The sequence below is a fragment of the Leptopilina boulardi genome, unplaced genomic scaffold (assembly GCF_019393585.1).
Source record: "Leptopilina boulardi isolate dan_hultmark-lab unplaced genomic scaffold, ZJU_Lbou_2.1 LbouV2_64, whole genome shotgun sequence".
Taxonomy (NCBI): domain Eukaryota; kingdom Metazoa; phylum Arthropoda; class Insecta; order Hymenoptera; family Figitidae; genus Leptopilina; species Leptopilina boulardi.
This window is the reverse complement of record NW_026138010.1, coordinates 951,312-978,133: the sequence shown is the minus strand read 5'-3', so window position 1 is coordinate 978,133 and position 26,822 is coordinate 951,312. Positions and strand designations below refer to the sequence as shown.

The window sequence follows — 26,822 nt, the reverse complement described above, 5'->3', positions numbered from 1 at the left end:
ATCAAATCAATCGAGTTATCAAACCCATCTCTTCCCCTATCATTATATAAGGGAAAAAGAAACCAAAATAAACAAACAGAATTTAAGAAGAAAATGACATTCACGTGGAAATTTGATTCCACAGCGCACAGTCCTAGGAGTATATCCCTTGAAGAGGACTTCCAAGCTTAAAGCATCGATGGAATTACCGACGGATAATGAATTTAGCGAAAGGGATAGACTGGATGAGAACCTTTCATCGTCTCTTCGTTCTATGGCTTGTGCATGTGTCGTCGAGAATATAGAGCTTCGTTGTAAATTCTGACGTTTATTCGATCGCATTAATTTAATGTGAAAATCCTACAGAAATCATCATGAAAAAAGAAAATTATTAATATATTTTATTTAAGATTTGAATTTGAAGAAATTTTTATTCCACAAAAATACAATGAATAAAATAAAAACAATTTAGTGATGAGTGAATAACAATTTGATTTAAGGAAAAAAAATTGAACATCTGCTCAATAGATTCTCGCGCATTACAACGCCTTCATCTACATATGTTTTCGGTAGTGTGCTTTTGTTTCTGAAATAAGATCTCATTATAAATGTAAAACTGGTCATTCATATTCAAAATTTTATATCTCGCTTGCGTTCTACGTTGAAGCTAATTTATTCGACTTCGATCCAAACCGCGACAAATCCCCTCCCGAATCTCTTCAAATTCCTTCATTAATATTATTTTCCCTTCTCTGTGCTCTACGTATCCTGATACAAAAATTAATAATTTTTAGTTAAGTCTGACTTTTCTATTTAATTATTTTATTTTTACAATGGGAAAATCGCGTTTTGTTGATGAAAATTGATCTTTATGATTTTAAACTAAGTGGAACTGTGCTTTAAAGGAAGGATGAGGTAGCTTTTGCAGCGTCTCCTCTTACTCTGTCGTCGAAGAGATAATCATATTAGCCACGCTATAACTTGTCTATGCATAAGCATAATACCTTTCCAGGCCCGTAGTCCTGGGATCCTAGCCAGGATACGGCGTATATTTTACGCGCTCACCTCGGAAACCAGTTCCGGTTGCTATACGAGGTTCCCTTTTAGCTGCAGCCACCCTGGAAGGTGCAACCTACGACGTTAATCAGTGTAATTGAATCAAGTACGCGCGACTGTTGTAATTATGACTATTTATAATGATTCTATGCTCATGCCACTTTCCACCCTATACCGACAAGAGAATTAGCTTACTTGATATCGCTGTACTGGATTGTCATCATTTTCCTAATTACATTTAGATAAAATCCATTTATCAGTCTTTCATTTATTTAAAGCTCAATGAGTCAATATAATTATTTATTTGTTTCCAAATTTTCAAATATAAAGTTATACAGCTGAATTCCCTCTTCTAAAAGAGTTATTATATCGCTCTCTAAATAATTTTTCAAATGTCACAAAATTAATTTCTTGTATTAAACTTTCAACTGCATTAACTTGTTTTACCAATATAGAAAACTTCAAGTATATGACATAATTTTTAGAAAATTATAAAAATAACAATACATCATGTAAAAGTAGAGATGAAAAAAACAGGAATACATTTTTGTGACACCTTTCATGTGAAATAAAATCTACATCACGTGCTTTGGTATAGCCAAAAGTTGTGGATAATATTGAGAAAATAAAAGAAATAACCGATTCAAAATAGACCTTGGGAAATAGATTCCGAAGCAATCCAAGTGTTTAGGAATAAGGAATCAATATAAATTGCTCGTGTCGCCTTTAATCCTATTCCATAGGCTACAGGAAAACTTACCTCGCTACCATAGGTAGCTTCAAGTTTTATTCATCTTTTTTCTCTCCTTTTTTTTCTCGAAGAGATATTCATTCATATGGTTTTTGTATGCTTCTAAAGCCTCTAGTGCTCTATATGACTTCATAAACCACTGGATAATCCAATAGAACTTTTATATACAAGTAGCAAAAATAAACTCACTCAAATTTATATTAATAAAACACGGTTTACCTATTAAAATTAAAAATTAAATTCGACTTTTATTTTTGTGTTATTGGAATGATTTTTAAATTAATTTTTAATTTTATTCTACAATTATATAATTTAAATATTTTGTAGAGTAAGGCAAGTATGTCCAAATTGTGAAATGTAAACAAACATGAAACTAATTTGTGACAGCATTTTTTAAAAAAAATAAAATAAAAACTTATTATTAAAAAATAAGTATAATCATAATAAAATGAAAAGTACACTGAAGTAAAAATTTTCACAAGTTTCGAAAAGTTTAACCGTTTTGAGTAAGACTTAGATGGGAGAAAGAGTTAGAAAATAATTTTCAAAAATAATAGATTAATTCAAAATTGATCGTGTCAAGTTAAAATTACACCTGAAAGGATAATTTAAAAAATCTAATTATAAAGAAAAAAGACTCAACCCCTTTATCCTCCAATCACTTTATAATTTCCCTCATAATCTAATAATATCCGAAAAGATGAGTTTGGAAGAACATCCAGTAGAAAGCGTCTGAGTCCTGCGAAGGAGGGAAAATGTATTCGAGAGTTTCCAATTTGCGGTCGTGGTCATGGATGGGGGATTTTTCCCAGGATGGGGACTTGGGCTCTATTATGGTAATTATATGATAAATACAACAAGGCCTTAGGCACTGTCTTTCCCATCCTCGAACATTTGAGTCTCTCTTCCATCAGTGGTAGGAATCTCACTCTTCGAATTCGTCTCTATCGTCTCTCGAAATCCACTTCCCCTTATTTCACTTGAAGCATCTATACTGTCGTCCTTTTTCCTCGAAATCAAATTCCCAATCATTCCTCTTTCTTCCTCGCACTTGACGAGTGGCGGTTTGCTTTAAAATACGCTTCCTCTTGACGGAATGCAATTAATCTTACTCTTTCTCTCCTGGTTCTGAGGAGACGCAAGGCAAGACACACGCAAATCTTTAAGGTGGTTCACCAACGACAGTTCCTGCCAAAAGTCTATCAATCTAGTTTACTATCGGCAGTTCCAGCGATGATAAATTCGGCAAACTTCATTAATATTCACAGAACGACAATTAATATACATTGCGGTCAAATAGAATGGGAAGAATTTGAGCAATAGTAGAAGAATAAAAGTAATATAAAATGTTTGCATTCGCTTTTGGCAGGAATTGTCGCGAGTGTACACACTTCCTTAAGAGATTCCGGCAACGAAGAAGTGTTACCGACTTAATGAAGTAGGACTTGTGATGCGTGCTGAAGGGGTGGTACTCACGGAAAGAGATATGGTCGGGGAATGGAAGTTGGAGATGAAGAAAGCCTAGGCAACAGCATGCTTCTGAGTGTGAAGAAGAGACCGAGGGTGGAACGGTGTAAAGAGATGCATGAACAAGTCGAGCGTAAATCCCGACTAAACACCATAGTTCATTATCGTGGTTCGTTCCAAAACCGACTTACGATTATTGGACTTGGTTTAGACAAATGACTTATCGACTGAATGCATTTTAAATTAATGACACCTTCATCAATGTTCCAACGTCTTTTCGAACTCATTAATTGTTTGATATCTTCTTGTTCCAAGAAAAACTCCTCTTCTTAAGATTATCTCTCTTTAAACAAGAATCACAAAATTGAACAACTAAAAGTAATTATTAAAAATTGTGAACAGTGTTGTTTGATAGTATTTTTGGCCATTTGCTCTCCTCGCCTGACTCCTAACTGCACAAGAATGTGAGGTTAATACTTCAGGAATGACTCGTACTCTTGTCAAGGGTACGTCACGCTTGTTGCGGTTGCTTCCGTTAGAGACGAGAGGGTTTTAACTTGAGAGGGTTATACTTGAGAGCAAGTTATTGCGTATTTTCAAGCACGTGCTCCCCGAGGATGCAAAGTGCACTCTAACCCCTTTTACCCCTACGTATTTTAGATTTCCAACCTCATCTGAGTTCTGTGTTTTACATGGAAGGGTTTATTTCTTATGTCAATTATAATTTTTGTCACATTAGGTTCAATAACATTTGTCAATTGCGTCTGCTAAAAAAATATAAAATTAAATATATTGGAAATAACAAGATTTTGGCAATTCTAAAATAGGTTCTCATTGTAACCAGAAAACTTCTGATGGTTGTCTATTATAAAATAAATATTACAAAATTTGCAAAACGAAAATTTTGTTTAAAAAATTTGAACATATTTTTTTTGAAAAAATGTGGTTTAATTTGAAAACTATTCCAAATGTACGAAAAGTTTGGCGTTGAAGGTGATTATTATAAGACTAAAGGTGGTTTTCTCCCAGCTTTCTACACCGACCACGAACCGTTATCCTCCTCCTGCTCTGGTCACCAATGTGCACTGTTGCGGAAAGATATTCCAGCTAAACACTCGGTTCTTTGAAGCCGTTCATTTACCACCCCCTTTCTCAGCAGATAATTAACATTAAAGGTTAATTCTGCAAAGGGAAACTTCCATTTTATCTATCGTCAATTTATCATCAAGCTTCAATCAGAACTTTAAATTTATATTCACAATATAAATTTATTTCTAAAAATTCATGATCGAAAAATGTTTTCTAATATTTAATATTAATATAGTTCTTGAATTATATAGTAGTTTTCAAACGTCAAAAACAAAATTAAAATAAAATGCACACTTAGAAAAAAGAATTCTTAATTTAAATACAGATATTTTAAAAACGGATGCAATATATTCCAGACAGGTAAAAAAGCTTAATTTAAAACATTAAACATTGAATTATCACTAAAAATATTAGTTTGAAAATTTGTTTCATTAAAACATGACTGAAAGCGCGCGAAACTGTTGTGCTGTCACTGTTCATTATCAAGCTATAAATGCAGTTTGTATTCAATGGAGCAAAGCAATAAAAAATTATTCGAATAAAATAGGAACATATAAATATTGTTTCGCGCCTCAATGTCGAAATACAACAAAAAAAATCGACAAAAATTATTTTATAATAATAAGATTTAATTATGAAGACATAATATATAGGTTAGAATTTTTAAATTCGTGGCGATAATAATTTTAAATATATTTTCAAGCTATTTATTGTAATATAAATGGTTAGATAAAACAAAAAAATTGCTACTTTTCAATATTTAGTATAATTTTACTGTAATATATACTTATCTTTTTAAATAATATTGATTTATATGGGCGTATATAAATTAACCTATGAATTTTAACAACAAATATTTTTGCACTAAAATATTCAGAATTTTCAAAAAATTCTGTTACATTTTTTCACTCACTTCTGGCAGATTGTCAGATTGAAGTTTAACAAATCCTGCACTCTTTACATTTGTTATTTTTAATGAAAATCTATTAAAAACAAGATACTTTTATAGGATACAATTGTGTGATTTCACAAGATAAACATGAAAAATTGAAAAATGACGTCATACGTAGCTACCATTCCCTGTAAAGTGTCACAGTTCAGATGTTCCACTCATTATTTTATGTTTTTTGGATGCCATGGTGGTTGTGACGTCACTAACCAATATGGCCGGAGGGTTCGGTCTGTTTTGGTAACAGATATAACGTAAACATTTACATTTCTTATTGAAAATCAAACAATGCAGCTTTCTTTGCCTGAAATATTAGTTTTTATAAATTCGACGCATTTAAGTTGAAATTTTATAGAAGGTAAGAAGGTAATTAAGGCAAAGTCCAACATGTGAAATGTAAACAAACCATGCACATTTTTCGCACTTCTCATTTGAATAGAAATTAAAAATTTGTCGTTTTCTTTGTGAAAATAGTAAATTGATATATTAGACTAGGTAACTATACTTTATTTAACTAATTATAAGAACAAATAAATATAATTATAATGAAATGAAATGTACACTGAATTAGCAATTTTTTCAAGGTTACGCGGGAATATATTTAACTGCATATCAAGAATATACTAACTTTGAATGAAATAAATGTTATCAGCAAAAATTAAAAATATCGTTTTCTCAGTGCATCATATTTAAAAAGTATAATATTTGTGAAACTTTAATGTTTATTTTTTGTAGGTATTACACAAATGTAGAGATTGCATTTAACGGAGGATTTGAGGCAAGTTGGTAGGTAGTCTAACGAGATCTAGGATCGTCGCGCAAGGTGCGTAAAAACGTCTAAATTGCGCGTAAATAATTATATTTGCATATTCATTGAAAAGTAAATATTTAATGCCGGCGGGTCAGCAAGGGACGACACGAAGAGAAACGTACATTAGGTGAGGGTGGACATCCCCTTATAACGTGACTGCCACGGTGAGACGGAAAAAGGGTGAAATATACGTGTATGTCAGGACCGCTCGAAAATTTTAGCTTAATTTTACTTAACTACGCTTCACCCTGTCGACCCCGAGGTATACTCTACTCGCTGACTGCTTTGGGACAAGCGTTATTTTTGTAATTTCCCACAGTGTTAAGGGGACACTGTGGCGAAGAAATAATTAAAATGACAAAAATGAAAATTCTCAGTGTTTTTCCCTCGCGTTACAAAACTCGACTTCAGGTCTTGTTAGACGTCCAAGTGCTCAACAACATTTTTAATCCTTGCTATATAAATCGTGCACAGAGCAATGTATTCCTTTAAAATTAAACTTTATTACAATTCTATTAAATAAAGCTTTCACTCAGTGAATTCTTATTGCAGGAGAAAATAATTTATTAGAATGTAAAAATAAAAGTAAAAAGAAATTTGAGAAAAAATTTTCAAGATTCCATCTACCTAAAGTGAAAAGTAACTTTAAGAATTTAGAAAACACTTTCGCAAATTGATTTGTTGAAGACGATTCAAGAAAAAAAAATTGTGATACCTTACATAAAGAAACGCATACGTACACCCTTTAGCGTGTATATTACATCGATCAGTTTTTTGACGAAGGGTGTATGTGGTTTATCGAGAGGGGGAGGGAAGGATGATGTCGTCTATTACCCCGCAGAAACACCTGAGCCGGACCCCTTGTCACCCCCGCACATTGACTCCCCTGCCCATGCCAAAGTGTATGGAAACGAGCACGCACTTCGCTAGCATCGTGGCCAAATTGCACGACCTGTATTATCCGCCCTTAAATTATTCTCGGTTAACCGCAAAAATACCTCCGCCCCTTATACAGGAGCCCCACCGTCCGCCGACAAGTCTTCATCGTTACAAAACTTCTTCTTCACCGTATATGGGCAAAATATTTTTTAAAAAATTTTTAACAATTTTATGCCAATATTTTATGATAAATATTCCATATATTTTTGGGAAAATGATTTGCCCACAAAATTTATGAATATCAATCAAAAATTTGGTGAAAATTAATAAAAATTCTAAAGAATATAATTTTGCTAAAAATATGGTCAAAAAGTTGGTGAGAATTCCCAAACATTCTATGGAATATATTTTTCACTTGAAAATTAGTGAAAATTCTCTAAAAAATTTTTTAATATCACTTTTTAAAAATCAGTAAAATATTATCAATAAATTTAGTTATTATTGTTAAAAATTAGTGAAAAATACCTGAGAGAAATTTATGCTACTGGGTAACATAATGATGTTAAGGGCAACCATATTTAGTGCTAAATATACAGACAGCGATATATATTGTAGTATTTACTATCAGATTATTATAGAAATTTGATTGTACAATTTACAATCTTTGATGTTAAAAATGTTATACGATCAGAGATAGCTATCAGTACTATCAAAGATATACACTATTAATATAATGATTTTAACAAAACTAAAATGTAAATTGTGAGATTTAAATTTTTTAATTAATACGCTTTTTTAGGAAATGGCAAATCATTTAAATAATATTAAAATGAATAAAAAATTAAAAAGTTAAAAAAAAAAATTAAAATTAATTAAAAAGAGTATTTTTATTTTTTCACTCCGTCTATAAAAAGGACTTGCTTAAACATAAATATATTTATCAAACGGTATATTTTTTTCAGAGAGTCAATTGAATTTGTATCATTTTACTAATTTTTAAGTTTAAAAAAAGTAAGAAAAAATATGAAAAAGTTTTTTTTACAAAAAAAAATTTCAATAAACACATGTACATTTATATACAAACGAAAAAAAAACTTACTTGATTTTTGTAATCTTTAAATTTTTTAAAAAATTTTAAGCGAGGTCCTGGTTTTGGTACAATGAGTGATATTGTATTATTGTCCAGTAAGTAAAACGATTCTTCATCAATTTCACCGTATAAACAACGCAAAATTGTTTTGAGGTTATAAACACGTTCACACTTCAGTCTTCGCTAATTCAATCAAAATAATAAACCCACCTCCAAAAGATGGAATCAAAGATTCCATATTCCACGACATTAATAAATTTTTAACAAACTCGTCCATTTTTTATTCACAACTTCTTTCACTATATATAAACACGTGCGTGAAAACACAAGGACCGCAATTGAATAGGCGAAGTATACACCACAATCAGCGCATGCGCTCACATTTAATTTTTACAATTTTTGATAGTAGTGACTACAATCCAAAAGCTAACATATTTTACGTCTTTGGGTAACATCTTGGATAGTAAAATGTTGATAGTAGATTCTCGTCAGTAACACAATGATGGTACCTTGTACAATCTTTCTTTTTACTATCAAATTCTTACTATCCATTTCTCTCAGTGTATACCTCTTGATTTAAATTAAATTTTTAAAGAATTAAAATAATTAATTTATTTTAATGACTAATGTCTACACAATCACTTTTATTGACAAAATATGAAAATCAATGATAAAAAAAATTTAATTTGAAAAGATTTCAATTTTTTAACTATATTTATTTTTTTAAAGAGGAGACTATAAATTCCAGTAATAAAATTGGGTAAGGATTATTTTAATAAGTGAAACCTAAAAAATGTAATTAATAAATGAAATTTTGAAAACTATTACTTATAATGCTACATAAGTGGGTAAAAACAAATATTAATGAGTACAAAAGAAAAAAGAATAAAAATACAGTTTTACATTTACATTCAAGATAATTTTCATGTTATTCATAAATTAAGTAAGGTATATTTACCACTAGTTAATAAATTAAAAAAAATTCCGCAATTTCGATCAGTAACTATAAAACCTGCTTTAAAATCTACTCTACCTGCTAACCCATAAAACTTATTTTATTAAAATTCTATTGTCAACCATCATGGCCTTTTAAAAATAAATTTTATTTGAAACTATTTTAATCTACTTCAGGGGGAGTGACACCTTTGACCCGAAAAAAAATCGATTTTTTTTTTGTACTTTGTGATAGAAATAGAAATTAAATCAGCAAAAGCGATTTCGAAGTTATTTTATGTAAAAAAAATCGAAATCTGCAGAAGGAGTCCAAGAGCGCTTCGAGTGCTTGATAGCGCTATCGGCTATTTTGTCTTTTACCGTGGTAAAAAGCCAATATTAATGTAGAAGGCCAATTATACGGTGCAAGCATCGCAGATTAACGTTGATAAGTATCATTTTTTTATAAGTTAAGTTTTCATGTCAAAACTTTAAACGCGTTTATCTTGAAATTACATTTTTCAAAACGGTGGGCAGTCTAGCTCGAACAGTTTTGATCGGATTGACTTTGGCCAAAGTTTTTTTTCATCGTCATTTACAAATGCTTTAGAGTACATAGCGGATTTTTTATTGGTATGTTTGTTTTTTTTTGGCAATAGATTTTTTGAAAAAATTTCGCCCTAAAAATCGACTTTTTCCTTCAAATAGCTGCCAAATCCACAAAAATTATTATTGTCAAAATATCCTACGTACTCTAAAGCTAAATCTATCACAGATTCCGAAAAAATTTGAATTTTTGTTTTATATTAAACGGTCTAACCGGAATCTTGCCCACCGATTTGCCCTGCAGAGAAACGAGACCAACTTTAGCGGCCTCTATAGTCAACAAATTGAAACTTTTTTAAGTATAAATATATTTTTGTAAATTTAAAAAGTTAACAAATAAAGTCCTTGAAACCAAATTTTGTTTACTTTATTCCGTTCTACACAAGTCACAGAATTTCTCAAAAATTCATGAAAAACAGGTTCAAAAGAGACCTCAAAGGTGTCACTCCACCTTAATCTGATGTCTGCATAAAAAAAATAAAAGGTCATTTTTGCCCTTTTACAGACTTCTTTTTTTTTAAGTATTTTATTTCCATTATTTTAAAATGAAATTCATAAACTTATTTTTTTTTATTAAACAGTATTTATTATAATAATTCACTTAATCTTTTTAATTTTAACAAATTTTTCATTAAGGTTTTGATATTGTTGGTATGGTCGATTTAATTTAATTTCAAATTATCGGTCAATTTACTTTAATTTAAAATACCAATATATCTCTTTAAAATAAATCTGATAAGAATTCTAATGACTCAAAATATGTTGTTCTTACTTATCTCTTAATTAATTAATATCTGTATATCGTTTAAAGTCATGTAAAAATTATTAAAAATTAAAAAAATTTATTCTCATGTGAATAATAGCAAAATAAATTTAGTTATGATTTTGATTGGAAAAATGTTAAAATTATTTATCATAATCCTAATTTTAGAAAAAGATTAATCTCTGAAATGATAAATATTACATCAGATTATTGGAAAACTTTTCTTTGATTCAGATTTATAGAGCGAATTGTCCATAGCGTGCAATTATTTCTATAGAAAAAGAATAAAATTCCAAATTACGTTCTTGAATTCAATTCTCATAGTACCCATTCCATAAAAGTTACGTCAGAAAAGTTTCATACAATGAGTTTTTCCTCCCATAGCGAGAAAATCCCAATAGTTATGACACAAGCAGTAATCGTGAAAGGCTCTTTAAATGAGTTTGTCCTTATGTCGTGATCTGAATCCGGTGACCAGTAGCAAAAGCTAATGTTTTCGAGCGTATTGCTTCTTTCTGATTATAAACGTCTATTTATTGATAATATGGACGAATTTGTATTCGTGAAGGCCTCTAAGTCTCCTTCTGTGTACAAAGGACACGTGCTTTTCTCGTAAATATGCGTTCAAGTTGGCCAAAGTGCTCATATGTGTATGTATAGTGAAGGGTGGATGCAAGGGATCGGAGGGGTCGTCAGGGGTGCATTTCATCTTCGAGAGCGTCAGCTCGGAGACCGATCGACTCCATCGGGTGCTCGGCTCATCCATCTTTTATCGAATCGGACTTGACGGCAGATCTGCTTCTTACGTTCCAACTTTTCATCTTTAACGTTGCCTCTCTGGTCCCACCTGGACAATTTAATGTCTTTCCATATCTCTCTTGTAATCCACACAATATTGAACATTCTTTAAGTTAATTTTCAACCTAATTTTTTTTTTTTATTAAACTTGCAACAGAACTTGTTTTACGTGAAAATAAGATCGAATTTAACTTTTTTTCTCCCTGAGAGAAATTCTGTGACTTGTGTAGAACGGACGTTGTTGATCTTCAGTTAGGAGACTTCCCTTACTCTTAAGTCAGAGAATTAGGGTCCGAGTAGCCATTACCGTGAAATACTATGGGTCTCGGCTGGCCATTCGAAATGGCGCACTATCCCTATCCCGAGACTATTCGAGTTTCGTTTCCTCGCGGGTTTACATGGCATGGTTGGCCGAAGAACAGTACATTATTTCTTGACGTCAAATAAAGCAATTAGCATGTGCCCTGACCAGGGTCCCGAGGTTCTGGCTCGGAGTAATCTGGCTCGGGTCCCCGGCGTGTGCGACATCTTCATCAGACTCGACCCCTCTACCTGCTCCATGACCTCCCACATCCCTCCTTCACAATGTGAAATGATCACGTGACTTCATCCCCAAGAGACAGGGGAGCGACAAAGATGGAAAGAGTCACTTGGACAAACAGGCGAGGGAGAAAGAGAGAGAGAGGGATTGAAGAGGGCCAAGATTAAGAGAGAGAGAGACATTTAGCCAGGACGGTAAATGAGAGGGAGAGAGAGAGAGGAGAGATGGAGAAAAGGAGGAGAAGACCACCAAGCGAAGCGTTGCTTCCAAGGGAAATTTCACAAAGGCTGACCTGCTCGTAATGAATGTTATATAACCCTTTTAATGCTTTACGCCTCTTAGATTTTTTAGAGTGCTCTCCTTTTCCAGTCGTTCGCTTCTCGTCTTGCTTGCGTGTTGCGTCAAAAATTCTTCTCTCTATATAGCAGCGAATGAAAAAGAGTGAGACGGCGAGAGCCTCTGGGGTAGGTAATTATGTGGCGGACGTAAATTAAGCTTGTTTAGATTGGGATTTTTATTAAGGTCTTTTGCCAAAGAGGGCCGCGGTAAAATGACGCCCGGCACACTTTCTGCCTCAACTCTTTTATTCTGACTTTAAAGAGAAATTCCCAAATTGATTTCACGCTGCCAGTAACAATTTATGCTTCAATTGCTTCTTTTAGAAAATTTTTATCTCGACTAATAATTTCACTATATGAGTGGAGAATTTAATTATTTGAATTTTTATTTTTATATTATTAATTATATACATTTTCAGAGAAATTGGTTCCATTGCGATGAGGTCTGATAAATAATCTATCATTTCATCAATCATTTATCATTTATGTATTTCTGCACTCTTCCATAACTGAAATTATAAGAAAATTAGTGCATCAAATACGGACAAGAAAAAGGTTAAAAAAAATTGTTTGGCATTTCATACTTGTTAATTTTTTAAATTATTAGGTAGCAAATATACAATTTCAATTTTATGAAAAATAAAAAAAATTGGTTTTACACTTCAACAAACTAATAGAATTGCTAAAAAAGATATTAAAAATTTTAACATAGCCGTTTAACAGAACATGTTTAAGATCATTTGATTGATGTGATTATTTAACATGTATAAATATTCTTTGTACTGTTCGCGTAAATTACTTGATAGTTTGATCTAAAATTTTGTGGAGAACTCAAAAATAGTTATCATAACAAAATAAATTAAATAATTACATTTTTAATAATTTTCAATAAAACAAATTTCTGTGCTTTAAATTCTAAAATTAATTACTTATATTATAAAATGGGTCTCAGTGCTGAAGATAAAATAATTGTGGATAGAGAAGATAAGTCAGAGGAAACTTATACACCGAATGCATCTTGTAAGTATGTTAATCTTGTTCAGTTTGTAGAAGGGCATTGCGCTGCATCAAATGGTTAACTGCTTTCGCACTAAGGTGCAGTGAACTTTGGAAAGCAACTCACGAGTTAAATATATATACTAGAATGACTATGTAACTCAGATATATAGCAACTAAATATACATATATACACAACTTTATATGGATTCAGGTGGAAATATACGCATGCCTTCGAGCAACCTCGCTAAGGAAAGTTTTTGGAAAGTTTAATTCAACTGGGCATGCAGTCGAGTGTGAATTGTGAATACAAAATGATTTGGTGCAAATCGAAAATTTCTACCTTTTTTGGAACGTGATTACCGTTTTCAATTTTAATTCATTATTTTATAGTTTATACTCTGACAATTCTAATTAAATATATTGCAAAAATTTTATTCAAGTATAGCATTTTTTTGGATAATTTTTAACTTATTCTTTTTCACTCATTTGGAATGAACATATCGAAACCGAAATTACATTGAAACACTTGAATGGGAAAAGGTAACAAAAGTTTCTAAAGACACGAGATGATTTAAACAACAGTGCAGACTAAAGTTTTGGTTCTTTTGGTTCGAGTCGATACAACATTCGGTATTGAGATTCGATGAGCGATTCGTAGTTTTTCCCTTTTTTTTGCTTATAACGTGGTATGCGCACTTTCTCGATTAAGCTTTTCCGTCATTAAAAGTTTATAAAGAAGCCAAGCTACGGGAAGTCGCGACGAGTAAAAAGGTCGGAGGGTGGGTGGATTTGAAGGGAGGATGGTGGGTGAGACTCCAAGCAAGTTTTCTCATGTGCAATGCATAATGAGGGGAAGCAGACGGAGCAAAGGGCCTACAAATGAGGCTCGGGTTATACTTGTATATCTATACACACTAGAGAACAACCGTATAACGTCTCGGTTACAACGTTACTAACGGCATGAAAAGCGCCTTCGCGAGGAATCGAGACTCCTTTCTAACTCCACCCACGTCGCTTTTTGTTTTCGACCACTCAATTCTAACCGAATGTCTTAACAAACTTGTCCATTTTACCCGTACAAATAGATGTGTAAAAAGCTACTTAGAAAATTGACCCTAGTCAAAGCGGAGAAATTCCCAATTTGCTGCAATCCATTTAAGTAATTAGCTATTAAAAAATCTATATTTAGTATTTTCAGATTCTCACAAGTTGGATGAAAGTTTTGGTTCATATTTAGATGCGAAATATAAACTCCTAACGTGACCGATAATTAAGAAGTATTTTTATTCATCAATTTAATGATTGCGATACTTACCTTGTTCATTGTTTGACGGGGACAATCCCGTCCCGTGTGGGACGACTCTGCAACAAAAAAAATATCATCATATAGATTTAATAATATTATTTTAATTTTAAATTAAAAATAATTTCAATTATTATAGGAATTATTATTTCCATATCATAAACCTCTTTCTTGTGGTTCGTACTTCCACGTTCTTTGCATCCGCACGGTAAATTCCCGTAATCTAATGAATTATCAAACCCCAATATCTTCATGGTATGGCCCCCAATGTTTAGCCACGATTTTAATGTGTGTGTGTTTAATATATAAAATATTCTAGGATAAATTGGATCGCTTCTTTAAAACCACGGGTTCTCAAACCCCTCTACCGAAACCCCAACATAATTAATTATTTTTACATTATCGATGCATGCGTCGCCAACACAAACGAGGCATACAAGGTTCGGGCGGGGAAAGTTCACTAAAAAAATGAATTATCATTCAGAGGTAAAAATTAAAATGTTAGTAATAATTAATATTGCATATGAACAATGCTTAAATTGTTTATTACTTTTGTCAAAAGCGTTGCTACTCAACCACATAATAGGGAAATAAGGTCACCCAATATTACCTCATGGATCATGAAGTTACATTAAAGTAAGGTTGCATCAGTCTACCACTCAAGAGATTATCAGTGAAATAAATGATAATCAAAATTGAGAATTTTGGAAATGTTAACCGCTGGCGGGAACAGAATTCTAGAAAATAATAAAAATAGAGATAATTTTGCATCTAGAATTCGAACGAAGTGCATGAAAGTTGGAAATAATGTTTCGGACACGATGTTTTGGTAGCTGGGTTTGGCCTGACTTTCGTCCCTTCATGCGTGTCCGCCGCAGATTCAAGCTCCTAATTAAGACGAGGGTGCAAGAGGGGTTTCACAGGCTCTCTGGGCTTTCGGAGAAAAGGGGGCACCTACCAGTTTCGCGCCGGAGGGGCAAGTCAAGGCAAAAGGGGGTAAGGAATATTGATCACGGGACCACCACAGCAAGAGCAGGGACTGGCCACACTCTCAGAACAGGTCAGACCACCGAACGCCAGATGCTTGAGATCAGTCGCTTAGAACTGTTATTCTAGACTTTGTGCATTAATTATTCACTCTTCATTCCAATAATTCGCAATACAAAATAATATTTCAATGTTTATGTGTCATAAAAATTTCTCAATTTTGTTTTTTTAATGTTAAATGAAGAAAGTATGTTAGGATTCTCATTTGAGTGATGGTTTCTGAAGACTTCACTCGTCGTCAAGCAGAGGCAGAAGAGAGACGGAAAATGTCGAGTTTACACGACTCGTCTTTCTACCCACCACCTCGCCTTAATTAAATCTCTCGACCCTTTCTGAAGAACCTAGGAATCTGCAGCCATCTTCTACTCCTCGTCATTGCTGTTGGTAAACGTCCTTTTCTTCCGCATCTATCGCGTCCTTTTCTCGCTGACGAGGTCTTCGAGTTTTCCTAGTTACACATCGTGTGTCCGTTAACGAGCATCAAAAGCCAACCTCAGCATCAAGAAATTTAATTTTAGAAACGTTGAAGGTGGTCTTTGGTCAGTGTTTAAGTTTAACAGAACTTTAAACTAATTACAGTGTTTTGTTGTTTGCTTTCGCTCTGTCGACTCATAAACTTTGATCAAATTATGAAACAAAAAAACATTTTTTTACTTTATTGTATATTTTTTAAAAAAATGTTATTACAAATTGGTAGAAATAATAATCGAAAAATTAAAATTCACATGATTATTTTAACTTATGGGTCAAACCATTATATTTCAACTAAAGTGGTCGCTGACTAATTTTTAAAAATTATAATACTTTGCAGGAATGATTTTGAAGTTATCAAGATCACGAAATGAAAAGAATTTTATTAAAAATTTAAATATTTATTGTAAAATATGAATTTAAAGTATATGAGGTGCTAAAAACTGTCAATTTTTTAGCCATTAGAAAATATGCAAAAAAACATAGAATTTACCATAAAAATAAAAAAAAATTATTGGAATTTACTAAGAATGAATAAATTTATCATTATCAATTGATATAATTATTTAAAGATGTGAAGTAATATATAAAATATGATTTCCAAGTGCACCTGTCAAATAACCTAATTTTGCGATTTTTATTCATTAATTATAAAAAATAGAAAACATTAAATTAAATAAAAACTTACCAAATATGAAGTTCTTGCCATAAACTTTTAGAATTTCTTTGCACTTTTCTTCTTTTCTATTCATAAGTATGAAAAATTTAAAAAATAAAATAGCTACTTTGTCTATTTTCACTATTTTTGAAAGTCAATAACTTTCTTGGAGAAAAATGAAAAAATATGGGGTTTCGAAAATTATTTAAATACACACTACATATACATTCACTGAAAATTTCGCATTGGTCCCGAAGCTATTTTCGAAGATAAAGTAAATTAAAAATTTCGTATTTTTTAGGCTATATTGACATGGGTTTTAAAGGTATTAAATCAATGTGAAGTTTGTCGTCACCAGTAAACCACCTTCACATTGATTTAATACCTTTAAAACCCATGTCAATATAGCCTAAAAAATACGAAATTTTTAATTTACTTTATCTTCGAAAATAGCTTCGGGACCAATGCGAAATTTTCAGTGAATGTATATGTAGTGTGTATTTAAATAATTTTCGAAACCCCATATTTTTTCATTTTTCTCCAAGAAAGTTATTGACTTTCAAAAATAGTGAAAATAGACAAAGTAGCTATTTTATTTTTTAAATTTTTCATACTTATGAATAGAAAAGAAGAAAAGTGCAAAGAAATTCTAAAAGTTTATGGCAAGAACTTCATATTTGGTAAGTTTTTATTTAATTTAATGTTTTCTATTTTTTATAATTAATGAATAAAAATCGCAAAATTAGGTTATTTGACAGGTGCACTTGGAAATCATATTTTATATATTACTTCACATCTTTAAATAATTATATCAATTGATAATGATAAATTTATTCATTCTTAGTAAATTCCAATAATTTTTTTTTATTTTTATGGTAAATTCTATGTTTTTTTGCATATTTTCTAATGGCTAAAAAATTGACAGTTTTTAGCACCTCATATACTTTAAATTCATATTTTACAATAAATATTTAAATTTTTAATAAAATTCTTTTCATTTCGTGATCTTGATAACTTCAAAATCATTCCTGCAAAGTATTATAATTTTTAAAAATTAGTCAGCGACCACTTTAGTTGAAATATAATGGTTTGACCCTTATAGTTGTCCAATTAAAATAAATTTCATGAAATTAATGCCACAGAAAAAAAGAAGTGTTATTTTAACCAATGCTAAATCACACAGACATCAGTGGTATTAAAAGTGTTGTTTTAACGCAATTTTTGGTGTTACAATAACACGTTTTTTCTGTGATAATAATTATACAACCCTTAGTAGGAGCTGTAACGAATATGGCAAGCTTTATCTGAAATCAATACTCTTGTTCAGTTGGACATGGATTTTTTCCCCGCATGACGAGTGTTAAATTTCATGCAGCATTTGTTCTGCAGGAGGTAAGCGAATGTCAAAAGCCAGTTAAACGAGGACGGAAGAGACCTCATTGTCCGAGATGTAGACCCTACTCCACCCACCATCATATCGGGAGAGGCGCGATAGGGAGGGTAGCAACGACGGCAGTCAGGCAACTCAAACTTTGATATGGTTTCCTAAATAACCAAGGCGACCGATACCGCTGGGTTTCCACCCGCGCCTCTCCCTTCAACTCGCGCTAGCATAGCAGAGTGGTCGGTAACTACCGGTAAAGCATATTGAAACCCCCCTTCACCTTCTTCCCCGCTACTCTCTATATTTCCCAACCAAACCTCACAGGACTTGATACATTGAGAGTAAACGCTTCTCGACGAATGCCTTCATACAAAATCCCCAGAGTGCGTTTGTCGTTTCGTAAGTAGAACTACCTTGTCATAATCGATCTACATTTTCAATAAACCGATCAACGTACAATATCAAACTGACGTGACAGGTAATTATAGTCTAGGTTTTTCAATTTTTTACAACTTTAAAAGAAACAATAGGTTGTAGTTTCAACATATGTCGGAACATAAACGGGATTTTAAACATGATATTAAATTATTAAAACTAGATTCCTTGATCAATTGTCAGAAATTATTCAGTTGTTTCGATTAGATTTTCATTTGTCTTTGGCCGGCAGTTTATCAAACCCAGCGATTCTCTTGCTTTTAAACTTAAAATCTAGAGTTAATATAATAAAGTATGTTTGACTGTTAATATTATTAAGTTAATAATATTCGATAAATCGAGATTGTTAAGTTGAAGAAGAGAAGCAATATAACATGACCAAGGGTAACTTTATTGGAGAATCTTAATATTTCGGAAATATGTTAGATAAACGTCTAGGGCAGTATTGCCGTATCCTTTGGTTGTTTTTCCGCTAATTAGAAGCTAACAGGGAACTGAAGTTGGGAACTTTAAAGTTTCTTGCACTCAAGGAAGCTTCGCTACCACGCCCCCTTTTCGAAACATTATAACCAACCCTGGTGGGCTCTCGCCTCCAGTTACGACCGGCTAGCGTTAATTACTAATTAATTGTTTTGCGTGTTTGAGTTTTAAATGGATAAGTTAAACAGCGCATAAGAGCCCTGGACGGTCCTGAAAGGTAGTAAGCTAACCCTCTTACTCCTCATCACACCACTTTCATGCGTACGATTACCGTGCAAATACTGTACACCGGTTAACGAGGTTAGGATGACCGTGTAAGTGCGAGGGGACTCGTCTCTCTCGTTCGTTTATTCGTTTTTCACCCTCGTCACCGAAACGAAGTATCCATTTCGAGCTGTGGCCAACGAGCTTCATAAATACTGAGTATTATCCGTCAATTTACAACTGACTTTCTTTCGGGAGATTTTTTAACACATTTTAGTCAAAACAACACTATTTAGAAGTGAACCAGATAAATGACTGAGGAGCAACCCTTTATTGGGGACAAATAAAGTGAGCCAAGTGTTAGTGATAAGTACACGAATTCGGTGAGAGAAGCCCCTCTTCGTTAACTCCAACTCCCATGGTACACCATCGAACAACTCAGTTTACACGAGCGAGAACTCCCTCAAGAGCGGTGTCGCGTCCATGCAAATCGTTTTACCTTAATCTTACTCGCTGAGAATAGTAGAAAGTAAAGGGGAGAATCTTGCACCCCCCTGGAAATGGCGCCCTCCCATAATCGGAGCTCAAATAAAAAGACGTAATACCAGATAAAACATCCCATTTGTCTAACGACGATTTTTCTCGCGACTGAACCGACGAGCAAACGAGCAGTATGCCCTCGAGAGGGGTAATCGTCTTAAACGCTGCTGTTACACCCGCCATTCATCCCGTACCGAGCTCACCTTTATTTCTGTCTTAAGATCCTATTTAATTCAGATAAATTCGAGTAAAATTGCTTTATGACTTTGCAATTTCTGTCTAACAATTGTCACTGAAATAAAATTATATATAATTTAGCTATTGTGATGACACAAAACAAACCTACTGATCTCAAAATGAGTAGCGTACTCTATCTTTTAAGTTGTACAATTGATATTCTAAAAACTTGATCAATTGGATCACAGAAGAAAAAAAAGTCGGTACTAAAGCTTAAATGTATAATTAATTGTATTTAAAAAAGAAAACGTTTTATTTAAAGTTTTAAAATTTTATTTAATAAATTTATTTACCTAGTACCTGATTAAAGTTTTTTTTTTTTATTTTTTCAAGTAAATAAATTAAAGTTTAGTAAGTGTCTTATTGAGATTGTCTTATTGGAGTCTCAGTCAAGGATCGAAAATCCTTGTTTAATTAATAAATTTAACCTTTTAACACTCAACTTTGTGGATTTGTTAAAGATTGCTGCAAAAATAGCCTTTTCCTACACTTCAGTGAAAGAGAATTCAACTCGGAAATTGCGAGAAAAAAGCGGGAAATAAGCAACGGAAGACTGGATGCCGGCATCTCGAATTATGTACTGTTTGGTACCCACCCCCATATGGGTGTTTCGTATATATTTACAGCCCGTATCGCTATCTCCGACCGCGTAAAGAACACGGGGAATGATATACGCAGTAATAACAGGCACCAGGACGGTGAGAGAGACCAAGGGGTGAATTTCCGTAATGCCTATAATGCTCTAACGTTATGTACGGCATTTCCTCCGTTTTCACAGAATTTTATTGCCGGAAAAAAAGTGGTCGCCCGGAAGTACTGAAATATGTAGCCATATACCCCTAGAGTAACCACCTTCTAAGTGCTCCGTATTTTTGTATATACCTATTCATTTACCACGCACCAAATAACTTTTCATACACATTACAATAAATAATTTTTGGGAATTTAAAGTCCTCTAGTATTTAAATTTGAACAAGCAAATATAATTTTCATTGAAAAATTCTTTTCGAAATTTCTATGCGAGTAGTTTAGAACTTTGAAAAGTAATTTAAGATAGTGACACAGATTCAATGGAAAATAGTACACTGATGGCGAGTCAGAAATTGGAAAAGGTATCGACGGAAATAAATCTTGAATAGTGGGAAAATCAGGCTGACAAATCAGCAGCTGTTATTGACTAGTGCGGGGGCGAGTCGCATAGTAAATCGCTATCTTAACTGGTAGCAGAGGACAATTATTGAACTGTGCGTTTCGTTCGGCAGCAACTGGAGGTAATGCCGTAGCGTCTATTCGAGGCGAGAGTCCGGATTGTTAATTGCCACCTGTCACGGGCACGCAATGAAAACGAAGGGATTGCTTCACCAATCATTTAACGGTTCGTGTTTTCTGCAAAAGAAATCGTAAAAAATTTGCGCACTTTTCGAGGAGAAAAATATATCTATCCATAGAGTTATTTCGATGACTAAAACAAAAGAACATTTTTGCTTTATAATAGAAATGACTAGTCTATGATATATAGAAATGAAAATAGAAATTTTAGCGACGATTTAATTGTGTGATTTTGAGAAAGTACTGTGTGTGGGGTAAGTGGGACTTGGAAAATGAGAGAAATGTGTGCAAAGTAACACTGGGGAAGACGTAATTTGGACGTTGGCAGGTATTTATCCCGCTCGGCAGGAAGCAACACGGAGGCAGTCGAGGCGAAGGAGCTTCGTGACGCTAAGAGCATTAAAGAGACGTTTTCCGCCCAACACTTAGGTTTTCGTTTTCGCGCCCGCCCCATAAAATCACGGCCTATCGGCTTAGCACTTGGCGGGTGGTCTCGTTTCCCTTTTTCCATCCCTTCTCTACATTTTCTTTCTCTCTATTTCTCTTCTTCCCTGTCAACTTCTAAGTCTAGAACAAGCGACTCCTAGTATAAATATTTTCTCACTGCTAAGCACTTAAGTATCCTCCACCAACAAAATTATGGACTTGTTCATTTATCATAGATCTCATCATATTAAAGTCCAAATCGGAGTTTTATTCAAAACAACAGAGAATCATGAATTTTACAAAAGAAATACACGTAAGTGTAATTAATTCTGTATACAAATTTTTTTTGTTTTTTGTTGACAACTGAGAGCACACAAGTTTAACTTTTACTTAGTGGGTTGGTGTTAGGACGTTCCTGTTACCTTTGCAATCATAAAATGTTCTATTGATGACCTGTTTTTGGATGAGCAATGAGGACGACTGAGTCTCATGTCAAGAAAAAAATTAGTATTAATCGAGTACGCGGCCTGTACGGCACTTGAAATAAGAAGTAAGAAGGAATGACGACAGAAATTGTCATAAGAAACCTCCGGAATGATGACATAGTGCACATGTAACATGGTGAGTTATTAGAAGCTTATTTCTTGTCTAATCTTTGCTCCCAAAATTTTTATCGACCTTTATGGTCGTTAACACCTTTCATATTCACTAAATTATTTTGGTTTTTGTAATTCCTTTTTTTTTTAATATGAAGAAAAGAATCATTTTAGATAAAAAAGGAGTATAAGTATAAGGAAAGTAAATTTGTCGAGGAAATGAACAACGGGAAGAGTTCGTGAGGTGGTAGATAAAGGTGAGATGCAGAATGAAAATGCTCGGTTAGAAGCAACAACACCCCAGGGTGCGAGTTCTTCGATGGTGGTAAATTATCAGCTAAGAGGAAATTATGGAAATAGATATAAATCGCGAAGAGTACGCAAACGCGTTTTGAGTTTTCGTGGTATTCGGATGCTGAAAGTGATACAGGTTTACATTTTACTGTAGGTTATGTTAACAAGTTTTTTTTCAACATCTGAGAAGGTGAAACGGATGCTATGATACTTTGTTAAACAGAGATTTTTTAGCCAATTACGTTTTTTTGTCATATTTATTACAACAAGAAACATACATTGAAAAAACTTTTATTACATCAAAAAATAGGATCAGCAGATGTAGGTAAACGTCAAGTTGAGTTTAAAAATACCCAAAAACCTCCTGGATATAGATGGCTCAAGATTCTTTCATACAAAATTTTCATCATTAGTAAATATATTGTAAAGCAAATGTATTAGCATAAGGTTCAACAAGATTCGATTATGTGCGTAATCGACCTAAGTTATGAATTTCCTTCACGTGCGATGTACCTCTCACATTATATGAACAATCCAATATCGAGTTATGCATCAAATGCCTTTCCTGAAGCGGAGAACATGCCTTCGCTCACGCTACGTGCTAACTGCGCTAAACCGTGTTAACGAGGGGGGAAGTCTATCAATTCCAGCTACTCAACGCGATTTGCACGTAGATCGTAGTTCAGGTACGCATTGCTAGGAAACATAAGCCACGCTCGTTCATGCGAATTTACGCGAATCGCTCATCATTAGCTCACTTCAGTAATTTTCATTCGATATGGATACATTTTCTTACCATGCCAGACATCCATTAATTGCTTCCTTTAGCATCAAAATCATTCACCATTTTCGACAAATTTTTGTTTGAAGAATCAAAATTCCGTTCATGAGTTTTCATAATGGGTTAATTTATGAAGATGAAAATAAATTTCTTCATTTCATGAAAACTTCACATACAGAAAAATAATTTCGTTTCTTGAATAATTTAATAAAATTGGTGTCTGATTGATATTGATTTTGTTAATAATAATAGCATCAATCATGAGGCGAAGGCGGGATCAGGGGGGGAGTGTTGAGCAAGTTGATAACTTGGGGAAAGGTGGACGCGTTGCAAGCATCGCAGGGGCAATGGTTTGAAATTACGCGCGTTGAAAAGGGTTGATTTGGGATTCAGCGTAAGGGTCGAACAGGTCGAAGAGGGATGAAGAAGGAAGCAAGGATGCTGGACCAGAGCATATACACTACAGTTTGGAGCATCCAGTTGCTTCGAAAATGTGTTTAGGGCAAATGGCAGCGGATGATTGATCACCCCCCGTTAATTGGATGATCGATGACTCAAGTTCATCAGTAACTTCCTCCCCCCTCCATATCTATACTTTCAAAGACACCAAAATATTTTTACCTTCGTGCACCATTTTTTTATATTTTCATTTATTTTTGAGATTATTCAGACAGAAAATTCACAGGAATTTGTACGATTTAGGAAGTATAATATTTTTTATAGTGTATAATGTAAAAACTGGAGAATCGTGAAAGAAAATTCTTGGATCTAAGGAATTGGATCTAAGGAGGAGAATATAGACAGTGGGGTTGTTGTAAAGCAAGGGTTAACTCACAATGTATGTTTAATATATGGCTGGTCCGTGAATGAAATTCGGAGTGTAAATCATGTGAACAATGTCTTAATGTCCGGGTCATGCGACGCCTACCGAAGGAGGAAGACAACGGGCCAACTCGACAACTGTAAGGAAAGGAAAGGGTGCCCCTCGAATATTCAAAGGGGAATAAATTAGTAGACACACGCGATGTGAAAAGGGGGAGTCCGCTTTTCTGAAATTTGCTAATGATTACATTCGAGATGCCTTATACTGCCTACCCCTCGAGCCACCCTCCATTTTTATTGGAATCACCTCACGCGTTGATTGCTTTAACCCTCAATGTATAGGTTTATCGAACTTTTCCAAATTTCTTGTTCAATTTTATATGCAGGACATATACTCATTTTACTTCACACAATACGCTTTTTCCCCTAATTTCCATTCTTTTTATTTTTTATTCTTTTTATTATAAAAACAGTTTATTCGTATAGAAGAAAAAGTATTATTTATTGAAAACAGTATATGAATGAATACAATAGCCTATCATCAGCGGCAGATGGCAAATTCAGCAGTGAATATAAAACAGATTCAAGTCGAGGTGAGACGATAAAAATGAAGCAGTAAACAGGATATGAGTAGAAGGGCAAAGAGAGTGAGAAAGTGTCGATTCGATGGCGAAGAGGACTTTATAAAAAGTCGAGAGATTCCTATCTCAGTACCTCGGGAGGCCAACAGACAATCTTCCAAAAAAAGAAAGAAACAAAAAACATTCTCTTCTCCACCTCTCGTTTATGGCATTTAACTTGCAAATCCGCCTGCTGGGATCTACTGATATCCTTGGAGCATGTGTGGAAAGTCGAGGGGGGATGAAGTTTCCTCTCTCTCTCTCGATGGTGCTAAGAAGCCGAGAAAGAGACAATAGGAAATGCCTTCGCAAAAGAATAAGGATACGAGGGAAAAAAAGCAAGATGCGTGTGAAAAAATCCGAGGGTGAAAAGGTGTCGGAGGTCACTGTTCCTTCGAAGGATGACTCCTCTGAGAGACAAGTCTTTGGGAAAATTCCAGAAGTTTAAGTAACGCGTATAAAGAAACATTCTTTTTTCGAGAAATCGTTGATATTCTACATTTTCTCCATTGTATTGGAGAAAAAAAATGTTTAATTTGTTCTGAGCCTTCAAGATTGCAACCAGTTGCACTGAAGTGCACCAACGACTGCATTTTTAAGGCTTACAAAAAAATTCCAACAGAAATGATTAGCAACTTCTATTAAACATGCAATAAATAACAATAATATAAAAAAACTTTAAAAAATTAAAAATTGAAATGACCATAAAAAATTGGACAGATTCTAATTGAAAATTGAGTTAGAAAATAAAAGGCAAATTACATAGGGGAAATAAGATATAAAATTTTGCGTATTCGTCTAGCAGGAGGGTAAATAGTAAAAAAAGCAGTAAAAAGTGCTATGAATTTCAATGAAGAGAGATTTTTACATTATCACAAAGTATCGACACTCTGTTGGAAGATGAGGCGAAAATTGGGTGCGATCAGTGACTGCAAGGAGGACGATACTTCACTCTCGGCTTCGAATAGCGAGTTTTTTTTTTTTTTGAGGGTGGTCGTTTTACGATGAAGCTACAATTCCCTTTACACTCGACCATTTTCGCCAGCAAATCTTAGCTTCTTTACAATATCGTTGCTCGGGGTCCACAAGGAAACCCCAAAGGGTACGATGTGATAATCGACCGTAAAACTGAAAATGGCAAGCCATTACGTTGCAATAGTCCCACACAATGGTATAGGAATCGACCAAGGAACCATATACTTTGCTGTTCACGAAAATGTCGAAAAGCAAAACTTAGCTCGGTCCATTGCGTGGCTATTCAATAACTTAACGATTGTTCAATAATTACATTCAATAAATTTATATATTCTCTAAATAAATATATAAAGGTCTTTTTATGAATAGTGCTTACTATTGATTCTACTTAAATTTGGATAATATTTTTAATATGTATTTATTATATGTTGGAAAAACTTTCTTTCTATTTTCCAACAAAATGAAAGTTGGGAATTTTATCCAAGCGAAGATATTCATTCCAAAGCATTTCTTTTTCTTGATGTGTTCTAAACAAAAACCCTCGCTGGTTTCAGAGTTTTTCCTTGTTTTCAACGTCCCAGAGGAAGAGACAGTCGGTTAACTGGGCCGGGGAGTCCCTGAACTATATCCACACGCACACAAAACCAATCGCGACACCTTCAACGGCAGATCGAACGACCCCAGAGTAATAATAGTAGGTTATGGGGAAGCGATGGTCCCAGGACCGAGTGGTCGAAGGGGGATCTGTCTTGTGGAATACGAAAACGAGAAAAGACTTCGAAGGAGCACTCACAGGGTCATCTTTCCTTTATTGGCCATAAAAGAAATAATGCTATACTATTGGATACGCGTGCCGTCACTGAAAAACGACAAAACGATACAAATAGCCCAACTTCACTTCCGTTATACGTGAGCAATTTATTTTAACGACCATAAAAATCTACAATAAATGTACCATGCTATTTTTGGTGTGCTTTTAGTATAAGAAAAAGTGTTGTATTTTTAATCGCATTTCTTTATCATTTGACATTTCGGTACATCGCAATTTTATATACTATAGTGATTCACTTTCAAGTAATTTCAAGGTTATATTTTTGCTGTACCGTATAAAATTAAAATTCTTACTTATCACAAGTGTTATGTCCTAAAATTATTGTTTATTTTTTAATAT

The 26,822-nt window shown here is 33.6% G+C and overlaps 1 protein-coding gene across 3 annotated transcripts in view; it reads right to left on the bottom strand.

Moving 5' to 3' along the window:
* The window catches only part of LOC127290435 (trithorax group protein osa), a 310,977-nt gene that overhangs the window by 68,089 nt on the left and 216,066 nt on the right, over positions 1–26,822 (bottom strand). For all 3 annotated transcript variants that reach the window (XM_051318983.1, XM_051318984.1, XM_051318985.1), the window contains exon 5: positions 14,365–14,411. In XM_051318983.1, coding sequence (XP_051174940.1) covers positions 14,365–14,411 — 47 coding nt within the window. The remainder of the gene's footprint in view (positions 1–14,364; positions 14,412–26,822) is intronic.